Source organism: Anabrus simplex, chromosome 3, assembly GCF_040414725.1.
Source record: "Anabrus simplex isolate iqAnaSimp1 chromosome 3, ASM4041472v1, whole genome shotgun sequence".
NCBI classification, from domain to species: Eukaryota; Metazoa; Arthropoda; class Insecta; order Orthoptera; family Tettigoniidae; genus Anabrus; species Anabrus simplex.
The window spans coordinates 171932898-171952552 of record NC_090267.1 but is presented as its reverse complement, the minus strand read 5'-3'; the positions used below and the strand labels follow the sequence as shown (position 1 = coordinate 171952552).

General features: G+C 38.5%; 1 protein-coding gene across 2 annotated transcripts in view; it reads left to right on the top strand.

Moving 5' to 3' along the window:
- LOC136866119 (AN1-type zinc finger protein 2A) overlaps positions 1–19120 on the top strand; it is a 91676-nt gene extending 72556 nt beyond the window's left edge. Inside the window, exons 6-7 of one of the 2 annotated variants that reach the window (XM_068226610.1) lie at positions 16688–18139; positions 18223–19120. In XM_068226610.1, coding sequence (XP_068082711.1) covers positions 16688–16882 — 195 coding nt within the window. In that variant the 3' untranslated portion in view covers positions 16883–18139; positions 18223–19120. Of the gene's footprint in view, positions 1–769; positions 1144–16687; positions 18140–18222 lie in introns of those variants that run through there. The other variant, XM_068226611.1, reaches the window with a different exon arrangement.
- Positions 19121–19655: the final 535 nt, after the last annotated feature.

Here is a 19655-nt window from a genome sequence, read left to right as displayed (position 1 = left end):
AAACAGTTCAGATTTTAGAGCCCCTTGAGATAGAAAACGTCCGCTCAAAGCAGCCCATGGTTAGAACCCTCCAGTCTCCGTACAAGTTGCACCCTGTATTAGACCGTGTGTGTCTCTGGTGTCACGGAACCTGTCCGCGCTTGCCAAGGCCATACGGCGTCATGTTATGACAACACAGACACCAGATGCTCACTCTCACCTTGTGGAATCGAATCGAACCCATCAATCAAAATTTCCACTCCACTGTTCCATCTAGCAGAATAGAATCGAACGGGATTCTACGTAGGAAACGTAAAGCATGCAGTGGATGGTTTGATAAAATTTTAATGCAGTAAGTTACCTGCCGTGAGGTGGCCTAGACATTAATTAAAAACCGTAAAATGGATTTGTCCACAACATTACTGTTTGTCAGGAATACATATACGACAAACCTATGGAATGCCATTTATAAAATTATAATAAACACTTGGAGCGTACATTCCAACCAATGCCAATTATCGTACTGACATACTGTACTGTATATGGACTCCAACATGATAATATGATTCTGAAATAAGGTCAACAACAATTGCAAAATAAACTAAATACCGTATAGGCCTAATCTACCACGAAATTGTATATTCGTACCTGTTTGATTTTTCATTCTCTTGCTTATTTCTTTCCAGGCTCTCTCTCTTACATTGTTGTTGCAATAATACTTATGCGTCTTGTCATAGAGGAAATTACATTTTTTAACTAAACTGATAAGATTTTCTGTGTCCATTATTAGTGAGGTGAACAAAAAGAACTTCCCGACTCTATGCAGGTGATTACCAGTAGTTTCAACGACTTCACTGCCATTGATGATATGGCAATCACTTGTGAGCAGCAGTCTATCGATCAGATCTGCAAGTAAATTCAGGCAGGAGATGAGGAGATTGAAGAAGAAGAAGAAGAACTAGAGGAGGAGGTTGAGAAAGAGAATCCCCCAAGACCATCTTGCAGTGAGGCATGTATCTGCCTTGAAAAACTGAGGCTGTTCATGGAACATTCAGCCAGTGTGCCTCAAAACACATGAAAGCCGATGTGGGAAATGGAGAGGTTTATACTTCAAGAATGCAGTAAAAACCTGAAACAGTCAACCTTGGACAATTTCTTTTCCAAGTAGGAGCCTAGACTTTTGTGTTTGAAAATGTATTTAATGTCTAATGCAGTACAGAATTTACATAATGTACAGTTACCATCTACCATTTTAATGTTCTTAGTATTTCTTATCTCTTGTGCAAGGTTTTATATAATATGTTCCCTTCTCTTATCAAATATATTTATAATACGGTATGTTCAATTATTGTACTTTATCTCGAAAAATTCATGTCAGGATAATCAAATTTTTATATTGTGGCTTTCTTTTAGCAGCTCTTATATATCGGCCTATTTCGTTATTGTGCACAAACAAGGAAATCTGTTGGCTGTGTGTTTCACATGTATTTCAAAGTACGGAATAAGTTTTTGGGCATTATCCATTTTAAGAAGTTTTCTGCTTAAGCTTTTAGCAGTCCCTTGAAAAACTTCTTAACAGAGTTTCACTGTATACGGTTAATTTGGCTGATGCTGTTTGAATAAGAAAAATGAAATGTTTGCGACAGAAGCCTCTGGAGTGATGCTACAATTTTCCAGAATGGAATTGAACATACGCGTTTGCTTAGTATTGGAATTCGAAGAATAACTAACGAACAAGCCTTAGTGTGGATATCTCCCGTGAAAATGCAAGATCTGAACAAACATTGCAGTTTCATATCTGTTTTTATCTGTATGTGGGTTTTTCCCGACTTTGATAAAAAGTTGCATATAACGGCAATCTGCTACAGCGAATATTTTTCCATTATGAATTCTCGCTATAACGGACTTGTACTATTAAACCAAAACCTCATGGCGCTACAGCCCCGAAGGGCCATGGCCTACCAAGCAAACCGCTGCTCAGCCCGAAGGCCTGTAGTTCATGAGGTGTCGTGAGGTCAGCACGACGAATCCTCTCGGCCATTATTCTTGTCTTCCTAGACCGGGACCGCCACCTCACCGTCAGATAACTCCTCAATTCTAATCGTGTAGGCTGAGTGTACCTCGAGCGAGCCCTCAGATCAAGGTTAAAATCTCTGCCCTGGCCGGGAATAGAACCCGGGGCATCCAGGTAAGAGGGAGGCACGCTAACCCCTACAGTGCGGGGCCAGGGGACTTCTACTATAGACCCTAGTTTTTGAGCAGCAATATTGCACCATCTTGTAAGAAGCATAGTGTCAGTCCATCAGTCGGCATAGCTTCGACATGCTACTCCACACAATGTAATGCCGCATCTAGCTCTGCCAAATTCTCGATGTTGCTCATCACTGGTACAGTCTATTCAGGCTGCTGCTTCATCATCAGAGTCTTCAGCGAGTTTACTCTCCATTTCCAATGATTGAAACATCAGTCAGTGTTGGGAGTAACATACAGGTGCACACACACTATTGTTTGCAGTAACTGTCAGCCTGCCACAGATTGATTTTTAGTGACAGCTGTCACTCGCAATTAAAGAAATAAACCCTTGATATTTCTTACAGGGAGTAGTAAATCTTACAGATGCACAACCTCAATTAGTGAAGGGACAAACAAAGAAACAGCACGTGGACTCCTCAGAAATTAGCTTAAAGGGGTCTGTCAGTCTGTAGTAGTTGTGTGGAGGGAGTTTTTTTATGTATGTACATTGCAAATGGAAAAATGTACTTGTGAGGAAGGTATAAACAGGGTGGGTTTTACTGTGTTTTGTAGAAGTTTAATCTTTTTAAGACCTGTTTGAATTACAAAGAACCTCGAATTATTGGGGCTTTGTTGTATAACTATATGAAAAAACTAAACCTTTTATCAAGATTCTTGGCTGTCGTATAATGGTTGGTAGAAATCTTTTGTTAAAGAAAAGTAACAAGAATAAATTCTATGCATGCAGGAAGATATGAAATCAATACAAGTATGCTATGAGCTTACCAGCTTTCAGAAAGGAAGGATATCATTACATTTATTATGTACCTGCATCAGGCCACAAGTAAGTACATTTATAAAATGCATTGATCAAATTGATTTTATAAAAGTTAATGAGATTTATTTACTGTGCAAATAGGTTATGCTACAGACAGTGAGCCGTTTATTAAGTACACTCCTGTTGACAGCAAATTTGTAGTTCCATACAGCTATTGATATTGTGATCATAGCCATAGACCTCCAGTGTTACATGGAATCCAAACCACTGGAATGTGACACATTTTTAAAAATCTCATACACATTGCCTGGGATTCTAACCATGGCTGCCTTATAAGAAGCCATTGACACAGTTCAGGCATTACATCTCTCACAGTATAACCTGTATAATAGCCTGAATTTGTCTCGAGATTGTTTCAACAAGATATGCTAAACTCGTATTTCAGGAGCTGTTGTTGCATGGACACGATAGTGCCATGCAATTCCTATAGATTAGACGGAGCTGTAAGCCTATATCCCAGTTCAGCATGAAGATGAGCAGAATTGAGATCCAACCAGCTACTGCAGCAAAGTAGAGTAAAACCCTTTCCTAAATTCTGGAATCGTTGAATATTGATTTTAGCTTCATGTTCAGAATTATTATTCTGCTGCAAGAATCCATCTGAGGATGATCCAATTCAGTGTGGTGTTTATATGGCAACCTATTGGTATCAATGGCTCTAGCTTGTACCAAATTTTTTCTTATACAGTTATTTTCCAGTTAATATAGTTAGAAGACTTGTCAATAAATTATTGCATTCTTCTTTTTTTTTTTTTGCTAGTTGCTTTACGTCGCACCAACACAGATAGGTCTTATCGCGACGATGGGACAGGAAAGGGTTAGGAGTGAGAAGGAAGCGGCCGTGGCCTTAATTAAGGTACAGCCCCAGCATTTGCCTGGTGTGAAAATGGGAAACCACGGAAAACCATTTTCAGGGCTGGCGACAGTGGGGTTCGAACCTACTATCTCCCGAATACTGGATACTGGCCGCACTTATGCGACTGCAGCTATCGAGCTTGATGCATTCTTCATAAACCATACGTTTAGCACCAAATTAATGCCACGAAAATGTCAAATCTTCAGACTAGTTATTTTTCCAATCCTTGGTTTGGTGTTGGTGTTCTAGTGGGCACAGACGTCCTAATAATTAACAATAGTATTACATGTGGTATTATTGAGGTACTAATGCATGTCTTCCAAAGCAATTGATGTATTCTTATTTGAAGGCTGAACAGGTCAATCAAGGAAGAAAGAATAAACAATACAAGGACATTGGCACTTGGTGAGATGTAGCGTCTGTTTGGCCAATGTGGTGAGATAATGCCCATGGGAGCGCACAACATTTTGAACAGCAACAGTGGAGGCACAAGTCCAATAAAAGATATAATTAAAAAGTACCTAAAAGTAGACGACCTGTGCCAGTAGATTATCCCCTTATCAGGATAATATTCTGGAGCTCCACTTAACTTGAGTAATAGTTAAATACGTAGCATTATTACATACTTTTACAGAAAATCCAGTGGCTTGAAGTTTTCACATCCCACAGTTTAAGAGCAAAGTACTAGAGAACTGTTATCTCAAATACTTTGTTTAAAATATTTTTCATGTACTGTCTGTAAAGGGTATTTGATTATGTGATCCCATTCCTACTACAGTTTCTATACTCAACTGATACTAGATTGATTGATTGTTTACACAACAGGGGTGTATGTAATAAATTGGCATTTCGGTGTAGAGTTACTTCTAATTCAATACGATAGTTGTTACCTTGTGTACACCAAATAATGCCCAGTAGTCTTATGGGTAAATAGTTGGTTTACAGAACAGCATTCATATACTGTACACTTTCCCATCTATTTTTAGTTATGTTGAATTTTGAGATTCTGTCTGTATTAAATAATTCTTATAATTAAGCATTCCACTAGTTAATTTTCAGAATAGAAATGTTCATTGTGTTCTATGACCAAACACCATTGAAATACATAAAATTTCTTCCTGCAATAATTCCAAAACATGACTGAATAAACTTCTTTTTCTTCCTCCTCTCGCTGCAACAAGTTCTCTTTTTGACACTGGATTCATCCTTCAGATTTATAGTATAGCCCAACTGCAATTTTGAAATACACTTCCCATTAATCATTTACGATGAACACAGTTGTTTTGCGCAAACCGCTACTATGGTGAAGGAAAAATGACTTTTGATTAACATTCTGAGTCGCACATGTTCAGCTGAGAAAATAAAACTTTTAATCCAACCGTGTGGAGTACCATACTAGGTACGGCATGCCTCAAACATTGGCAGTTGTGGAGTGCTGCACTTATATGGAACGTGCAGCCTGTGCATTATGCTACATTGCTGCAGCCATTCTATTAAGAACTTTACCAAATGGAATAAAACATTCACTATTAGCCTTCTTCTTGACAAACAAAGTTCTAAATGGTGCACACCAATTTACCTTGGCTTTAGAGATTGTGTGTGTTCTTTTCATTTTTCTTTTGTGTTCTGTAAACATGTGTTTCATTCATTAACACACTTAAATAAACTGTAAATGAAAATAACTTTCTTATACACTAAAAGCATGCCTGTTGTACGAACATGTAGGCTATAACTTCTGTATACAGAACACTGTAAATCAGTGATTGATCACTTTGTCACTGTCCACCATCATAGGAACTGTATTACAGCAACAACAATGAGCATCATGTTCCCTTCAGCACATGGCTGGAGTTATCTGCTATTGGTCAACAGGAAGACTAGCTCCTAAATACTTCGTATCCAGTAATGTTAGCCCACTCTCTCAGTCAGAGTAATTTCTCCCTCACTGTATTATGCAAATTTATCCTACCGTCTTCATAATTGACTGGAACCTGTTATGGATTGAAAGTTTTGTGGTGGAAGTATAAACCAGTTTGAACAAAAGTTAACGTAATCAGAACTTCTTTTAGCCATCCTGAATACATAATTCACTTCAACTGGCACTGCACATGATACACAGTATGTATACAGTAGAAGTCCACTATAGCGAGAATTCATAACGCCAAAAAATTTCCTTGCTATAGCAGATTTGTTGTTATATCCGATTTTTCATAAAAGTTGTGAAAAACCCCATACACATTAAAATCTATATGAAATGCCAATCAGTTTGTTCAAAACTGCGTTTTCACTGATAATATCCACACTATGGCTTACTCCTTTGCTATTTTTTGAAATCCGATACCACTTGAAGGTTTGTGTTTAACTTTGTTCCGAAAAAAATTACAGTATCACTCCAGAGGCCTCTTGTGGCAAATGTTTCAGTTCTCTTCTTCACACAGCATCACCTAACCTAGCTGTAGCCTATATGTATTATGAAAACATATTTGAAGCGCATGTGGAGAAATGATAACCTCCTTGCTACAAATTTACATGGGAATAGCCTTTCCAAAATGTTACTAGATGCGAGAAAATATAAGCTATCCTCTGAAATCAGTGGTGTACTCTGCCATATCTTAAGGTGTATCACATTCTTGCTTAATTTCAGTATATAGCATCAAAATTAAACGATCGTTTATTTCAGCCTCTATTTCTAACGTGTTAACAACTACTATCGGCCACGTCATTTATGCATTTTTTACGAAAACATGTCATCCTTTTTCATTTTGAATTTTCTTTTAGGGAACAGCAGTCGACGTGTATTACTAATTGATTCCAACATCACCTTTGAATGTAGACGAGAAAGCTTGCAAGTGTATACATACATTCACTTACATACATACATAATCATTATAGACCGCTATGCCTTTCAGCGTTCAGTCTGCAAGCCTCTGTGAATTTACTATATGTCGCCACAATCCTCTATTTGCAACTAGTGCTGTGGCTTCATTTAGTTCTCTACCTCTTACCTTTAAATCATTAGAAACTGAGTCTAACCATCGTCGTCTTGGTCTCCCTCTACTTCTCTTACCCTCCATAACAGAGTCCATTACTCTCCTAGGTAACCTATACTCCTCCATTCGCCTCCCATGACCCCACCACCGAAGCCGGTTTATGCATACAGCTTCTTCATCCATAGTGTTAATTCCTAACTTAGCCTTTATCTCCTCATTCTGAATACCCTCCTGGTATTGTTCCCACCTGTTTCACCGGCAATCATTCTCGCGACTCTCATGTCTGTTACTTCTAACTTATTAATAAGATATCCTTAGTCTACCCAGCTTTCACTCCTGTAAAGCAAAGTAGGTCTGAAAACAGACCAATGTAAAGATAGTTTCGTCCAGGAGCTGACTTCCTTCTTACAGAATACTGTTGATTGCAACTCGGAGCTCACTGCATTAGCTTTACTACACTTAGATTCAATATCACTTACTATATTACCATCCTGGGAGAACATACAGCCTAAATATGGTATCACCAATCTGACATTAATTCTGTTGAATTTCTACAGACATCAAGGCTAATTTTCATACCATATTCATTGCACTTATTTTCAAGTTCCAAGATATTAGACTGCAAGCTTTCGGCACAATCCACCATTAAGACAGTCGTTAGTATAGGCCAGACTGCTTACTACATTTCCACCTAACTGAATCTCTCCCTGCCACTTTATACCTTTCAGCAGATGATCCATGTAAACTACGAACAGCGAACGCGAAAGATTACAGCCTTGTCTAACCCCTGTAAGTACCCTGAACCAAGAACTCATTCTACTATCAATTCTCACTGAAGTTCAATTGTCAACATAAATGCCTTTGATTTTAATAATCTACCTTTAATTCCATAGTCCCCCCAGTATGGCAAACATCTTTTCCCTTGGTACCCTGTCACGTACTTTCTCTAGATCTACAAAACCTAAGACAGCTGTCTATTCCTCTTGTAAATTAGCATTTTTCAATTACCTGGCACATACTGAAAATCTCATCCTGATAGCCCCTCTGTGGTCTGAAACCACACTGGTTTTCGTCCAACTTCCACTCAACCACTGATCACACCCTCCCTTCCAAGATGCCAGTAAATACTTAGTCTGGTATACTAATCAATGAGATACCTCGATAGTTGTTGCAATCCTTCCTGTTCCCTTCCTTATAGATAGGTGCAATTACTGCTTTTATCCAATCTAAAGGTACCTTACCAATACACCATGCTAATCTTACTACTCTATGAAGCCATTTCATCCCTGCCTTGGGGATCAAGGAAGGAGCCTCCCCGAAGATTGTGGTTACTGCAGTCGGGCGATTCCTGGGCAGTGGTTTAATACCGGCTAATTCTTCCACAAAGCTGCTGCTACACAGCAACAAGTATGCAAGAGAACTTATGAATGAAAAGTCCTTTTCAGGACCAACCATGTACAGAACACTCATCAGTCCCTATTGGTAACAGCTTACGAATATGACACTTGAACATTGAATCGATTTCCTCTGCTAAGAGTCAATACCTTTCACGTCTGATGCTGCAGAATGAAGTAGATATTATAGCAATACAGGAGACTCGCACCAAGAATGATGCAGAACATTACAGAAGAGGAAGAATTTATGGATACGTTCTGGATGGGTCCATAAATGAACAGTATGGCATTGCAACATATGTCAGGTCCCATCTTACTGACTACAAAGTAACTTACCAGGATAGAACGGCAGATATTTTTGTTTTGGGTGTAGAAGTTGCCGGCACCACGGTTGCAAATATTTAAAAACCACCGCAAGTTAGTTGGCCAAATCCACCTGTAAGATTCTTCAGTCATCCAGTTGTGTATGTTGGTGATTTCAACAGCCAGTCATGTCTGGGGATACCGGAAAGAAGACCAAAATGGAGCTATTCTAAATGAATGGATGGACATGCACAATCTTCAGCTTGTGTATAATGCTAAAAATCCTGGAACGTTTCGATCTGGCAGATGGTTAAAGGATTATTCTCCTGATTTGTGCATCACACCTAGATCTGGAAATAATGAAATGACACAACGAAAAGACATCAAGTCTTTCCCACACAGCCAGCATAGGCCGGTCATAATTCATTTTGGTACTGAAATTCCATTAGTCACCTCTGTACCTCAACCTCGATGGAATTTTCAACTTGCAAACTGGGAACTATTTCAGAAAGGTGTAGATAATACCGTTCAATGGATTCCTCCAGTACTATCCAATTATGAACGATTTGTGGGTGTGATTAAAGCAAATGCCAGTTTTCGGAAGGAGTACATCCCCGTATGACCAGGCGAGTTGGCCGTGCGCGTAGAGGCGCGCGGCTGTGAGCTTGCATCCGGGAGATAGTAGGTTCGAATCCCACTATCGGCAGCCCTGAAAATGGTTTTCCGTGGTTTCCCATTTTCACACCAGGCAAATGCTGGGGCTGTACCTTAATTAAGGCCACGGCCGCTTCCTTCCAACTCCTAGGCCTTTCCTGTCCCATTGTCGCCATAAGACCTATCTGTGTCGGTGCGACGTAAAGCCCCTAGCAAAAAAAAAAAAAAAAAAAAAAAAAAAAAAAAAAAAAAAAAAAACATCCCCGTATGGTCCCAAGAATGTGATGAGTTATATGCCAAATATCAAGAATCTCACGACGACGTGACAGCTGATGACCTCTTGAAAGCTCTGAATAAGAACAGAAGAGAAAAATGGCATAAAACAACGGCAGGGCTCACCTTCACACATTCTAGTCGGAAAGCCTGGAACCTCATTAGAAAACTTGGTACAGATCCCAGGTTGCCAAGTACAGTCACACATGTGAATGCTAATGCTGTTGCATCCAGACTGATGAATATTTCAAAAACTAAAATAGACAAGAACAGACACAAACTGTGAAGAATGAAGTGTACATAAAGAGGTCCCATCTAAAACCACACCCAGTCTACGTACGTGCCTTCTGCATTGAGGAACTTGATAAAGCCTTGAATGCGGTAAACAAAGCTGCTGGCTTTGATGGCATATTTCCAGATTTTCTTAAAGCCATCGGACCAAAAACAAAGATGTGGCTTATTGGATTTTTCAGTGAAATTCTGAAAACTGGAAAATTACCAAAGCGTTTCAAAAGAGCTAAGGTAATTGCCATCCTGAAACCAGGAAAAGATGGAACTGATGCTTCTCATTATCGACCAATATCACTACTCTGCATGACCTATAAGCTATTAGAAAGGCTTATTCTAAATCGCATTCAAGAGGCCATCGATCAAATCATCCCGATCGAACAAGGTGGCTTTAGGAAACATCGGAGTTGCTGCGACCAGGTCTTAACATTGACAACTGTAGTAGAAGCTGGATTTCAACGAGGTCTAAATCGGCTGCAGTTTTTGTGGATCTTACAGCAGTTTACGACACTGTATGGAGGGAGGGCTTGTTGTCCAAATTTATTGAAATCATCCCATGTCAAAAGTTGGCACTTTCAGTGAACAACATGCTTTCTGACAGGCGCTTTAAGGTGTTCCTGAATGGGCAAGCTAGCAGCTGGAGGATTCTAAACAATGGCCTACCTCAGGGATCAGTTCTGGCCCCCATTTTGTTTAACCTGTATATTCATGACATGCCTCACACAGATTCCATGAAAATCCAGTATGCAGACGACCTAGCATTAATTATCCAGAGTAAAGATTTCATGAACTGTGAGAATGTTCTAACTAGTGATCTGGCGAAACTGAGCGATTACTTCCGCAAATGGAGACTTAAACCCAACCCCTAACAAGACTGAGGTTACTGCATTCCATCTAAATAATAAAGAAGCCCAAAGGAAGCTACATGTGATTTTTGACGGAATTGACGTACCCCATAACTACAATCCAATATATCTTGGAATCGCTCTGGATCGGTCCTTGGCATTCAAACAACAGTGCATCATGTTATCGAGAAAACTTGGCTCAAGAGTGAATCTTCTCCGCAAGATTGCCGGAAGCAGCTGGGGTGCAGATGCTAATACTCTACGTTCTGCTGCACTCACTCTTGTGTATTCTGCTGGTGAATATTGTGCCCCTGTATGGGAAAACAGCGCTCATACCACTAAGATCGATGTGCAACTCAATGAGACCATGAGGGTTATCACTGGTACTGTTGGATCTACACCAACACAGTGGCTACCAGTCCTAGCTAATATCGCCCCGCAAGATCTAAGGAGGAAAGCAACTAAGGTAAGCTTGCTCAAGAAAATCACCTCTCATAAGAACTCTCCGTTGTATGATGTACTGCAAGATCCACCAACAATATGTTTGAAATCATGCAAGCCACCCTGTGTTGATTTAGAAGGTATCAATTCTTTCAACATGACCTACAAGTGGCAACAACGTTGGAAACTGAACATCCACCCAACAATGCTCACCTGGTTCAAGATCCTACAAAGAAGGTAGAGGGATTCCAACTACCACGCCAAACCTGGTCGAAGCTGAACCGCATTAGAACGGGTTAAGGGAGGTGTGGTCACACCTTAAAGAAATGGGGTTTCCGTACATCTGCTGCCTGTGACTGTGGAGTGGAGGACCAAACCATACAACACATTGTTCAAGAGTGCCCACTTCGTGCATTTGACGGTGGTCTGTAGACTACACCAAGTGACACCATGTGACCTGGAAAGGTTGTCAGATTTGGATATTTCCATTTGATTATTTGTAAACTTTTGTGTACTTGTACAACTATCCCTGCCTTCCCACTGTACTTCACCATTTCAGGTCTGATTTCATCTATTCCTGCTGCTTTATGACAATGGAATTTATTTACCATCCTTTCCACTTCCTCAAGCGTAATTTCACCAACATCATTTTCCTCCTCCCCATGAGCTTGGCTGTTCGCTACACCACCAGGAAGATTTCCTTTACCGGGCGAGTTGGCCGTGCAGTTAGGAGCGTGCAGCTGTGAGCTCGCATCCGGGAGATAGCGAGTTCGAACCCCACTGTTGGCAGCCCTGAAGATAGTTTTCCGTGGCTTCCTACCAGGCAAATGCTGGGGATGTACCTTAATTAAGGTCAAGGCCGCTTCCTTCCCATTCCTTGGCCTTCCCTGTCCCGTCATCGCCGTAAGACCTATCTGTGTTGGTGCGGCGTAAAACAACTAGCAATAAAAATAAGATTTCCTTTTACGTTGAGATGATGTTCAAAATATTCCCACCTCTCCAGTGATTCCCTGGGATCTATTATGAGTTCGCCTGAATTACCCAATACACTGTTAATTTCCTTTTTCCCTCCCTTCCTAAGATTCTTTATTACTGTCCAGAAAGATTTCCCTGCTGCTTGACCTAGCCTTTCCAGGTTATTACCAAAATCTTCCCATGACTTGTTTTTGCATTCAACAGCTATTTGTTTCGCTCTGTTTCTTTCATTTATATACGATTTCCTGTCTGCATCAGCCCTTGTTTGGAGCCATTTCTGATAAGCCTTTTTACATTGGCAGGCTACTCTCACTTCATCATTCCACCAATATGTTCGCTTTTTCCCCATCTTTACAATAGTTTTTCCTAGGCATTCCCTTGCTGTTTCCACTACAGCATCCCTGTATGCCACCCATTCTCTTTCTATATGCTGAACCTGCTTACTGTCAACTGTTCGGAACTTCTCACTAATCATATCCATGTACTTCTGTCTAATTTCCTCGTCCTGGCGATTTTATATCCTTATTCGTTTGCAGACGTACTTCACTTTCTCTATCCTAGGCCTGGAGATACTTAGTTCACTACAGATCAGATAGTGGTCTGCATCATCGAAAATTCCCGGAAAACTTAAGAATTCCTAACAGACTTCCTGAATTCCTGATATAATCTATTATGGATCTGGTACCCCTAGCCTCCCATGTGTAGTGGTGAATAGTCTTATGCTTGAAGAATTTATTCATAACTGCTAAACCCATACCAGCACAGAAGTCAAGCAAACGCTTCCCATTCCCATTAGCTTTCATGTCCTCCCCACATTTACCAACCACTCTTTTGTATCCTTCAGTTCTGTTTCCAACTCGCATTGAAATCGCCCATTAGCACTATCCTATTCTTGCTTTGACCCTGACTACAATGTCATTCAATGCTTCATAAAACTTGTCAACTTCATCCTCATCTGCACCCTCACATGGTGAATACACTGAGACAATTTCCGTCCTAATTCCTCCATCTGCCAAATCTACCCACATCATTCACTCATTTACATGCTTAACAGAAACTATGTTTCGTGCAGTAGTATTCCTGATAAACAGTCCTACCCCATACTCTGCCCTTCCTTTTTTAACACCTGTCAAGTACACTTTATAATCGCCTATATCTTCCTACTTATCTCCCCTTACCTGAATATCACTTACTCCTAGCACATCCAGATGCATCCTCTTTGCTGTCTCGGCCAGTTCTACTTTCTTTCTTCCATAAGCCCCATTAATATTGATAGCTCCCCATGAAATTCCAATTCGTTCACAAAGTTGTGTCCAAGGAGTCCCTCGCCTGTCAAATGGCAATGGGACTCCATTACTCCCATAGGTCTGAGGCTTGCTTAAAATGTTCTGAACTTGGTAAATTCATATAGTCCAACAAGTGAGGATATCTCCTGTAACGGGTTGGGGACTATGGTGGATTGTATATTCCTAGCCGTCTGAGCACAAAGAGGGCCATGACTCAGAATGTCAGAAATGGCCACTCCAATTCCATAGCAACTGATATCCCGACTCTCAGGACCACTTACTAAGCCACTCAGCCGTTGCCCATGGTTCACGAACTAGGACATGACTACAGTAACCCACACCATGAACCACTCGCAAGTGTATATAGCGAGAAAACAATACAGTTCTATGATCAATCTCATTTTGTGGCAAATGTTTGTTTTCTTGTTCAGATAGCGTCACCTAACTTAACCATACTATATGCATCGTGAAAACATATTCCAAGCGACAGTAGAGAAATGATGCTATAAATTCATTTGGTAATAGCCTCTCCAAAATGTAATCAGACACCAGAAAATATAACTAACCTCTAAAAATAGTGATGAGCTCTGCCATATCTTGAGGTGTATGACATTCTTACTTAATTTCAGTGTAGAGTGGTAAAATTAAGCCATCTTTTACTTAGCCTTTATTTCTAACGAGTTAATTCCATTCGACCGTGTTATTTATGTATTTGTTTCGAAAACATGTTTTCCTCTTTTCTTTACGGAACGGCAGTTGACAGGTATTACTAATTGACTCCACCAGCGCCTTTGAATGTCTGCGAGAGAGCTTGCAAGTGCACATAGCGAGAAAACTATACCGTTCCGAAGATGATTGGTCGCATTTTGTTGCAAATGTTCCAATTTTCTTATTCAAACAGCGTCACCTAACCTAAGTTAACTGTACTATTTGTGTTTCATAAAAACATTTTTCAAGCGCCAGTAGAGAATTTATAACATTCTCGCAGTAAATTTAAGTGAAAATAGCCTTTCCAAAATTTAACCAGATGTGAGAAAATACAAACTTTGCCGGGCTCAGTGGCTCAGACAGTTGAGATGCTGGCCTTCTGACCCCAACTTGGCAGGTTTGATCCTGGCTCAGTCCAGTGCTCAAATACATCAGCTTCATGTCAGTAAATGTACTGGCATGTAAAAGAACTCCTGCGGGACTGAATTCCGGCACCTCGGCGTCTCAAAAAACCATAAAATAGTAGTTAGTGGGACATAAAGCATATAACATTATTAATAGAAACTTTTTGTTACAATTTGTTTTACATCACACCAACACAGGTAGGTCTTATGGCGACGATGGGTTAGGAATGGCCTAGGAGTGGAAAGGAAGCAGCCGTGGCCTTAATAAAAACATAAACTAACCTCCTAAATAAATATTGCACTCTGCCATATCTTGAGGTGTATCCCATTATAACTTAATTGCAGTATTTAGCATTGAAATTACGCGATCGTTTACTTCAGCCTTTATTTTTAACGAGTTTACAACTGCTGTCAGATAAGTTATTTATGCATTTATTGCAAAAAAAAATTTCTCTTTCATTTTCAATTTTTTTCTTTACGGAATAGCAGTAGGCGGGTTTTACTAATCGACTCCGACATCGCCTTCAAATGTCGACAAGAGAGCTTGCTTGTTGATATAGCGAGGAAACGATACCAAAGATGATCGATCGCATGCAGTATAATGGCTGGGTGCATAAATATCTGTGATGGAAAAAATAAAAACATGCATGCTTAATCGCTCATAATAACGGATGTGTCAGTGATAGGGCTCTCGCTGTAACTGAAGGATAATACAGTTTAATATAGGAATTTTGAATGGACAGAAAAGAACTGATGTTATAACGAGGTTCTCATTGTATCCCGTACTCGCTGTAGTGGACTTTACTGTATTTTATATATTATATGTATTGTTTAATGATTCAATGCATGTGCTTGGCTGGATTTAGTGCTTCCTCTACACCTCATTACCCCTCCACTCTGGCTTCACGTGCTCCTTAGCACTATCCCTGCCAGTGACCTCCCAGTCTGGGCCAGGTGGACCATTTCATTGAAACTTGAGCATGGTGGTTGCCAAGGTCCAGTATTGTGTGTAGGCTAAGTTCATACTGAAACACACTAGGCTGAAGTATCTCTTTTCTTGTAAGGTGTATGTACTATTATACGAATGTACATCAAGGAATGGCATCAGGATAGAATACTTATATAGTAATATTGTTTTTAATGAAGCATTGGCATAATTTCAAATTTCCTGTACTCTTGATTTTTTTTTTTTTTTTTTTACTTTTTTGAATGGAACTAAGCTGAGTTTACTTATGTCAGTATAGGACAAAGGAATGGTCGCCGTACAAAGCAAAGCTAACATAAGTAGCGCGTTACAGAGGGTCAGTGCCTTCCCGATCTGTTTGATGAAAGAATACCAATGTTTGGTAGAATATGATTGATTGATTAATTACTCGGTTTTAACAACATTAACATAATAGTCATTAGCTTTAAACCATGGTACCAGTATTGCACAACGCGCAAGTTTCAACTTTTCACTACTAAATATACAGGTGTATTAACATGTGCTGTATTATCATTAAAAAATCTGACATTCTTCCTACAGCTGTGCTAGTACTTGCATCCAAATTAAGTGAAATGTTGTAACTATTTCTATCAAAAATAGAAGTTGTCCTAAAACCCACCACGATCTTTGTTTTGAAGTAGGTTTGTGGAAAAAATATCCAACTTCATATCACTCATGCTACATATCCTAAACTCAGCTTTGTACTCAACTACCCACTTGTTTACCTTGGTGCTATTGCTTTTTCCTCAATGCAGTTGTGTCTTTTAGTGAAGTGAACTCAGAGCACCTAAGCCTTGAAGGTGACATTGCAGCATAATGAAGAAACTTTCAAGAATATATTGAAATAATGACATTATGGGTCAATTTTATTTGTGAATTAAAGATTAAATGGCATCCTCTGATTTTCCTTTCCTTTCCCATTCAGTCGTTGAGTTTTGGTTAACATAATGTTATTTCCAGCTTATATATAGAAGGGCCGATAGCCTGTTTTAGTCTTGCTTACATTGAACATTCAATAATGGCTTCAATTCTCATATTCTTCGATTTTAGGGTATGTTCCTGTTCTGTCCTTTGTCTTATTTACTTGGCACTTAATTTTTCAGATCTTTGAAGCTCATCATTTTCTCTGCCTTTTCTTTCTTTTAATTGGTAGCTTAGATAATTTCCTCATTTTAGTAATTTTATACTAGTATTTTATGTAACATTTAACACTAAATGAATTGCGTTCCTTTACAGAGTGAAGATGAAGCCTTTGCTCGAGCATTAGCTCTCTCTATGCAAGAAATAAGTCAACAAAATGGGCATACTAGCAGCGCTGAAGAGCAAGTAGACACTGATCACATGTTAGCTCGTGCTATTGCAGAATCTGAAAGATTACAGAGAGCAGGTGGTGTCTCACCATCTTCTCAGAACAAGTGTTGTATATCGTAGCAGTACAATAATTCAAAAACGATGTAAGACTTTCTTAATTCACATTGCCTCTGACACATATTCATTGTCATCTTTCACTGCCAGGATAATTGTATTTTACCATATTATACTGTTACAATAACTGCAGCACAGCAAATTCAAGTTTGCAAATGCTGTGGCCATATTTTTAGAGCTGTTTGAACTTATCACAGAATGCACATTGCTTCATTTTCATAAGCATTTTGCTAATTATATTTATCCTTCATTACTTTGTATTATGTATTGTTCCCCTCTCAGAATGTACATATCGGTAGTATTTTCTTTTATTCTATGTGTATAAATGCGAGAATACTTCAGCGATATTATGAAAAGGGAAAGATTAGGACAGACGTTTTCCTCAGTTACTAACGGAAATCAGTGATGCATTGGTATGGTATCCCAGTAATATAGAATTAGTCTATAGCATTAGTCAGGAGATAGTCTAAACCAGTAGGAATTTTGGAGCAATATTTATGATTTCCTTTACTGTGGTATGAAAAGAATAAGTGAATGATGGATTTATAGATTTGGATGATTCTAATTTTTCAAAGAATTTTAATATTAACTTAAATATTAATATTAAATAATAAGTTAAAACATTGATTTAGTTATATATCAAATAAATTTGTTACATATATTTTTATTATACTGTATTGTTTATCTTTCTTCTGTGAAGAAATACTATTCCTCTCAATTTTAGTACCCAGATTGGGTGCTTTCAGTTAATGAAACTATACTGTTAAGCTTAATATAAGAAGTAATAGAAAAAGTGTTATAGGAGAATTGGAAACTTATCAGTTATTTTGATATCCTTTACATTCGTTATTGATTGTCTGGTTGAGAACAAAAGAAATGAGGCATGTTCTGAAAGTAAGCTGTTGGATGCATCCTAGATTGGGCATTTGTGGTGTAATACTGTATGTATGTCTGAAGCATAATTTTTATAGCAAGAACACTTGTGTGGAATGTTGGCTATAAAACTGTTACCTTGTTATTGTTCTTCATTTTGCTTTACAATGCTATCTTGCTTGCTGCTTTTTTTTTTTTTAATGCATTGTGCAGTATTTTCAACTTTTACTTATAGAAGCATTAATTTGAATAACACAATGAAGTACAAGAGCACTTATTTTAGGATTTTTATGGTCAATATTGGAGCCTCTCTTGGTGTGGTTGTACCATAACTAGTAACAGAATCACATCCCATGCCATTGCACCCCACCTCAAGATTCTCTGAATTGGGTTACATTTTTTTTTTTTTTTTTTTTTTTTTTGCTAGGGGCTTTACGTCGCGCCGACACAGATAGGTCTTATGGCGACGATAGGTTACATTCTAATTTAGTAATTTACGTTCTTCATATCATCTTACTAAATAGCATTGTCTTTTTATTTTCATTTGATACCATATGCAAATGTTGGAACTTTCTGTGTTTTATAATATACTACTAAAATTGGTTGCACAAATCAGATTGTCTCTATTATGAACTACAGATCATAAAATAATTTCAAAATAATACACACCAATGCATCACTGAGGATCTGTACCATCGACAGGTTTTGAATCTGTTACTTTTCTTAAGATTTTTCAGAGCAACTCCTCTGATTTATATTTTATGATCAAAGGAGTTTCAAGACAGTAGTTTAAATGAATGCATACTGGAATAAAATATGAATTTGTTTCTGAAAGTTGTAAAATAGAACAAATCTAGATTTAGTTCTAAATCAACCACTTACAGTAGGTATTCTAACTAGCAAATAACTTCTAGTGTGTCTTCTGTCAACTTGGACTGTGAATAATGTAAATGTACAATCTTTGCTATCAAGAACTAAATTAAATGCTTATAGCTTTGGCGTGGTCACACTGGGCTAAGACTACAGAGTAATAAAGTGGTTGTGGCAAAGAGAGGCATTTGTGCTTACCAACTCTCCAGGAATTGTAATAACTTGTACAAAGAAATAAATGGGTAATTATCATGAAAATAAGTTTACATTGCAATTATTAAAATCAGTAATGTAAAAATACTCTTTATTATGCATTAACACAATGTTTATATTTCAACTTTGAAATTCAGAATGTGAATTTATGTTGCTGTAAAACAAATTATATTGTTGTTCACATGATATTTATCCATTGTCATAGTTGTTGACAAAATACTATCTCTAGTGAAATGTAATGTTCACCAATGCTAGTCTTCTCGTATAAACTAAAACAGTTTGGTATTATCTCTGTCTTACCTGTGGTTTTGACTCTATAAAAGTGGCAGAGATATGGGGGATGTCAGTAATACCATTTTTTACAAGGCTGGTCCATGCAAAGAATGGTATGAAGATGTTACTTGTAGGGTCAGTTTTGTACTTTTGAGTGGGTTTGGCAGAGTGATATATAGTAAAACACCTGGCTTCGTGAGGAAAGGAATTGGAAACTACCTCACTTTCATTTCTGCGCTATGCCTTCTCAGTGAAGTCTTAAGTTTTCTCCGACAACTGACAGTGAAACTGTTTAGTACTCAACCTTCCTCCTCCATTGTTGTTTGTGTGCCAGCATGTTGTTGTATGTGTTGGTAAGTAATTAATGGATTAGTAAGGCTATTCCAGGAACTAAATGAGAAATCACTTAACAATTTTCCTGGAGCTAAAGTGTGAAAATTGAGGAATGGACTGTGTGGTGCCTTGTGGCTTTGCATTAAAAACTTGATGTTATAATAACTAGCTAGTAACAGGCACATGACAAATTCATATACAGTATATAGAGAGGTAG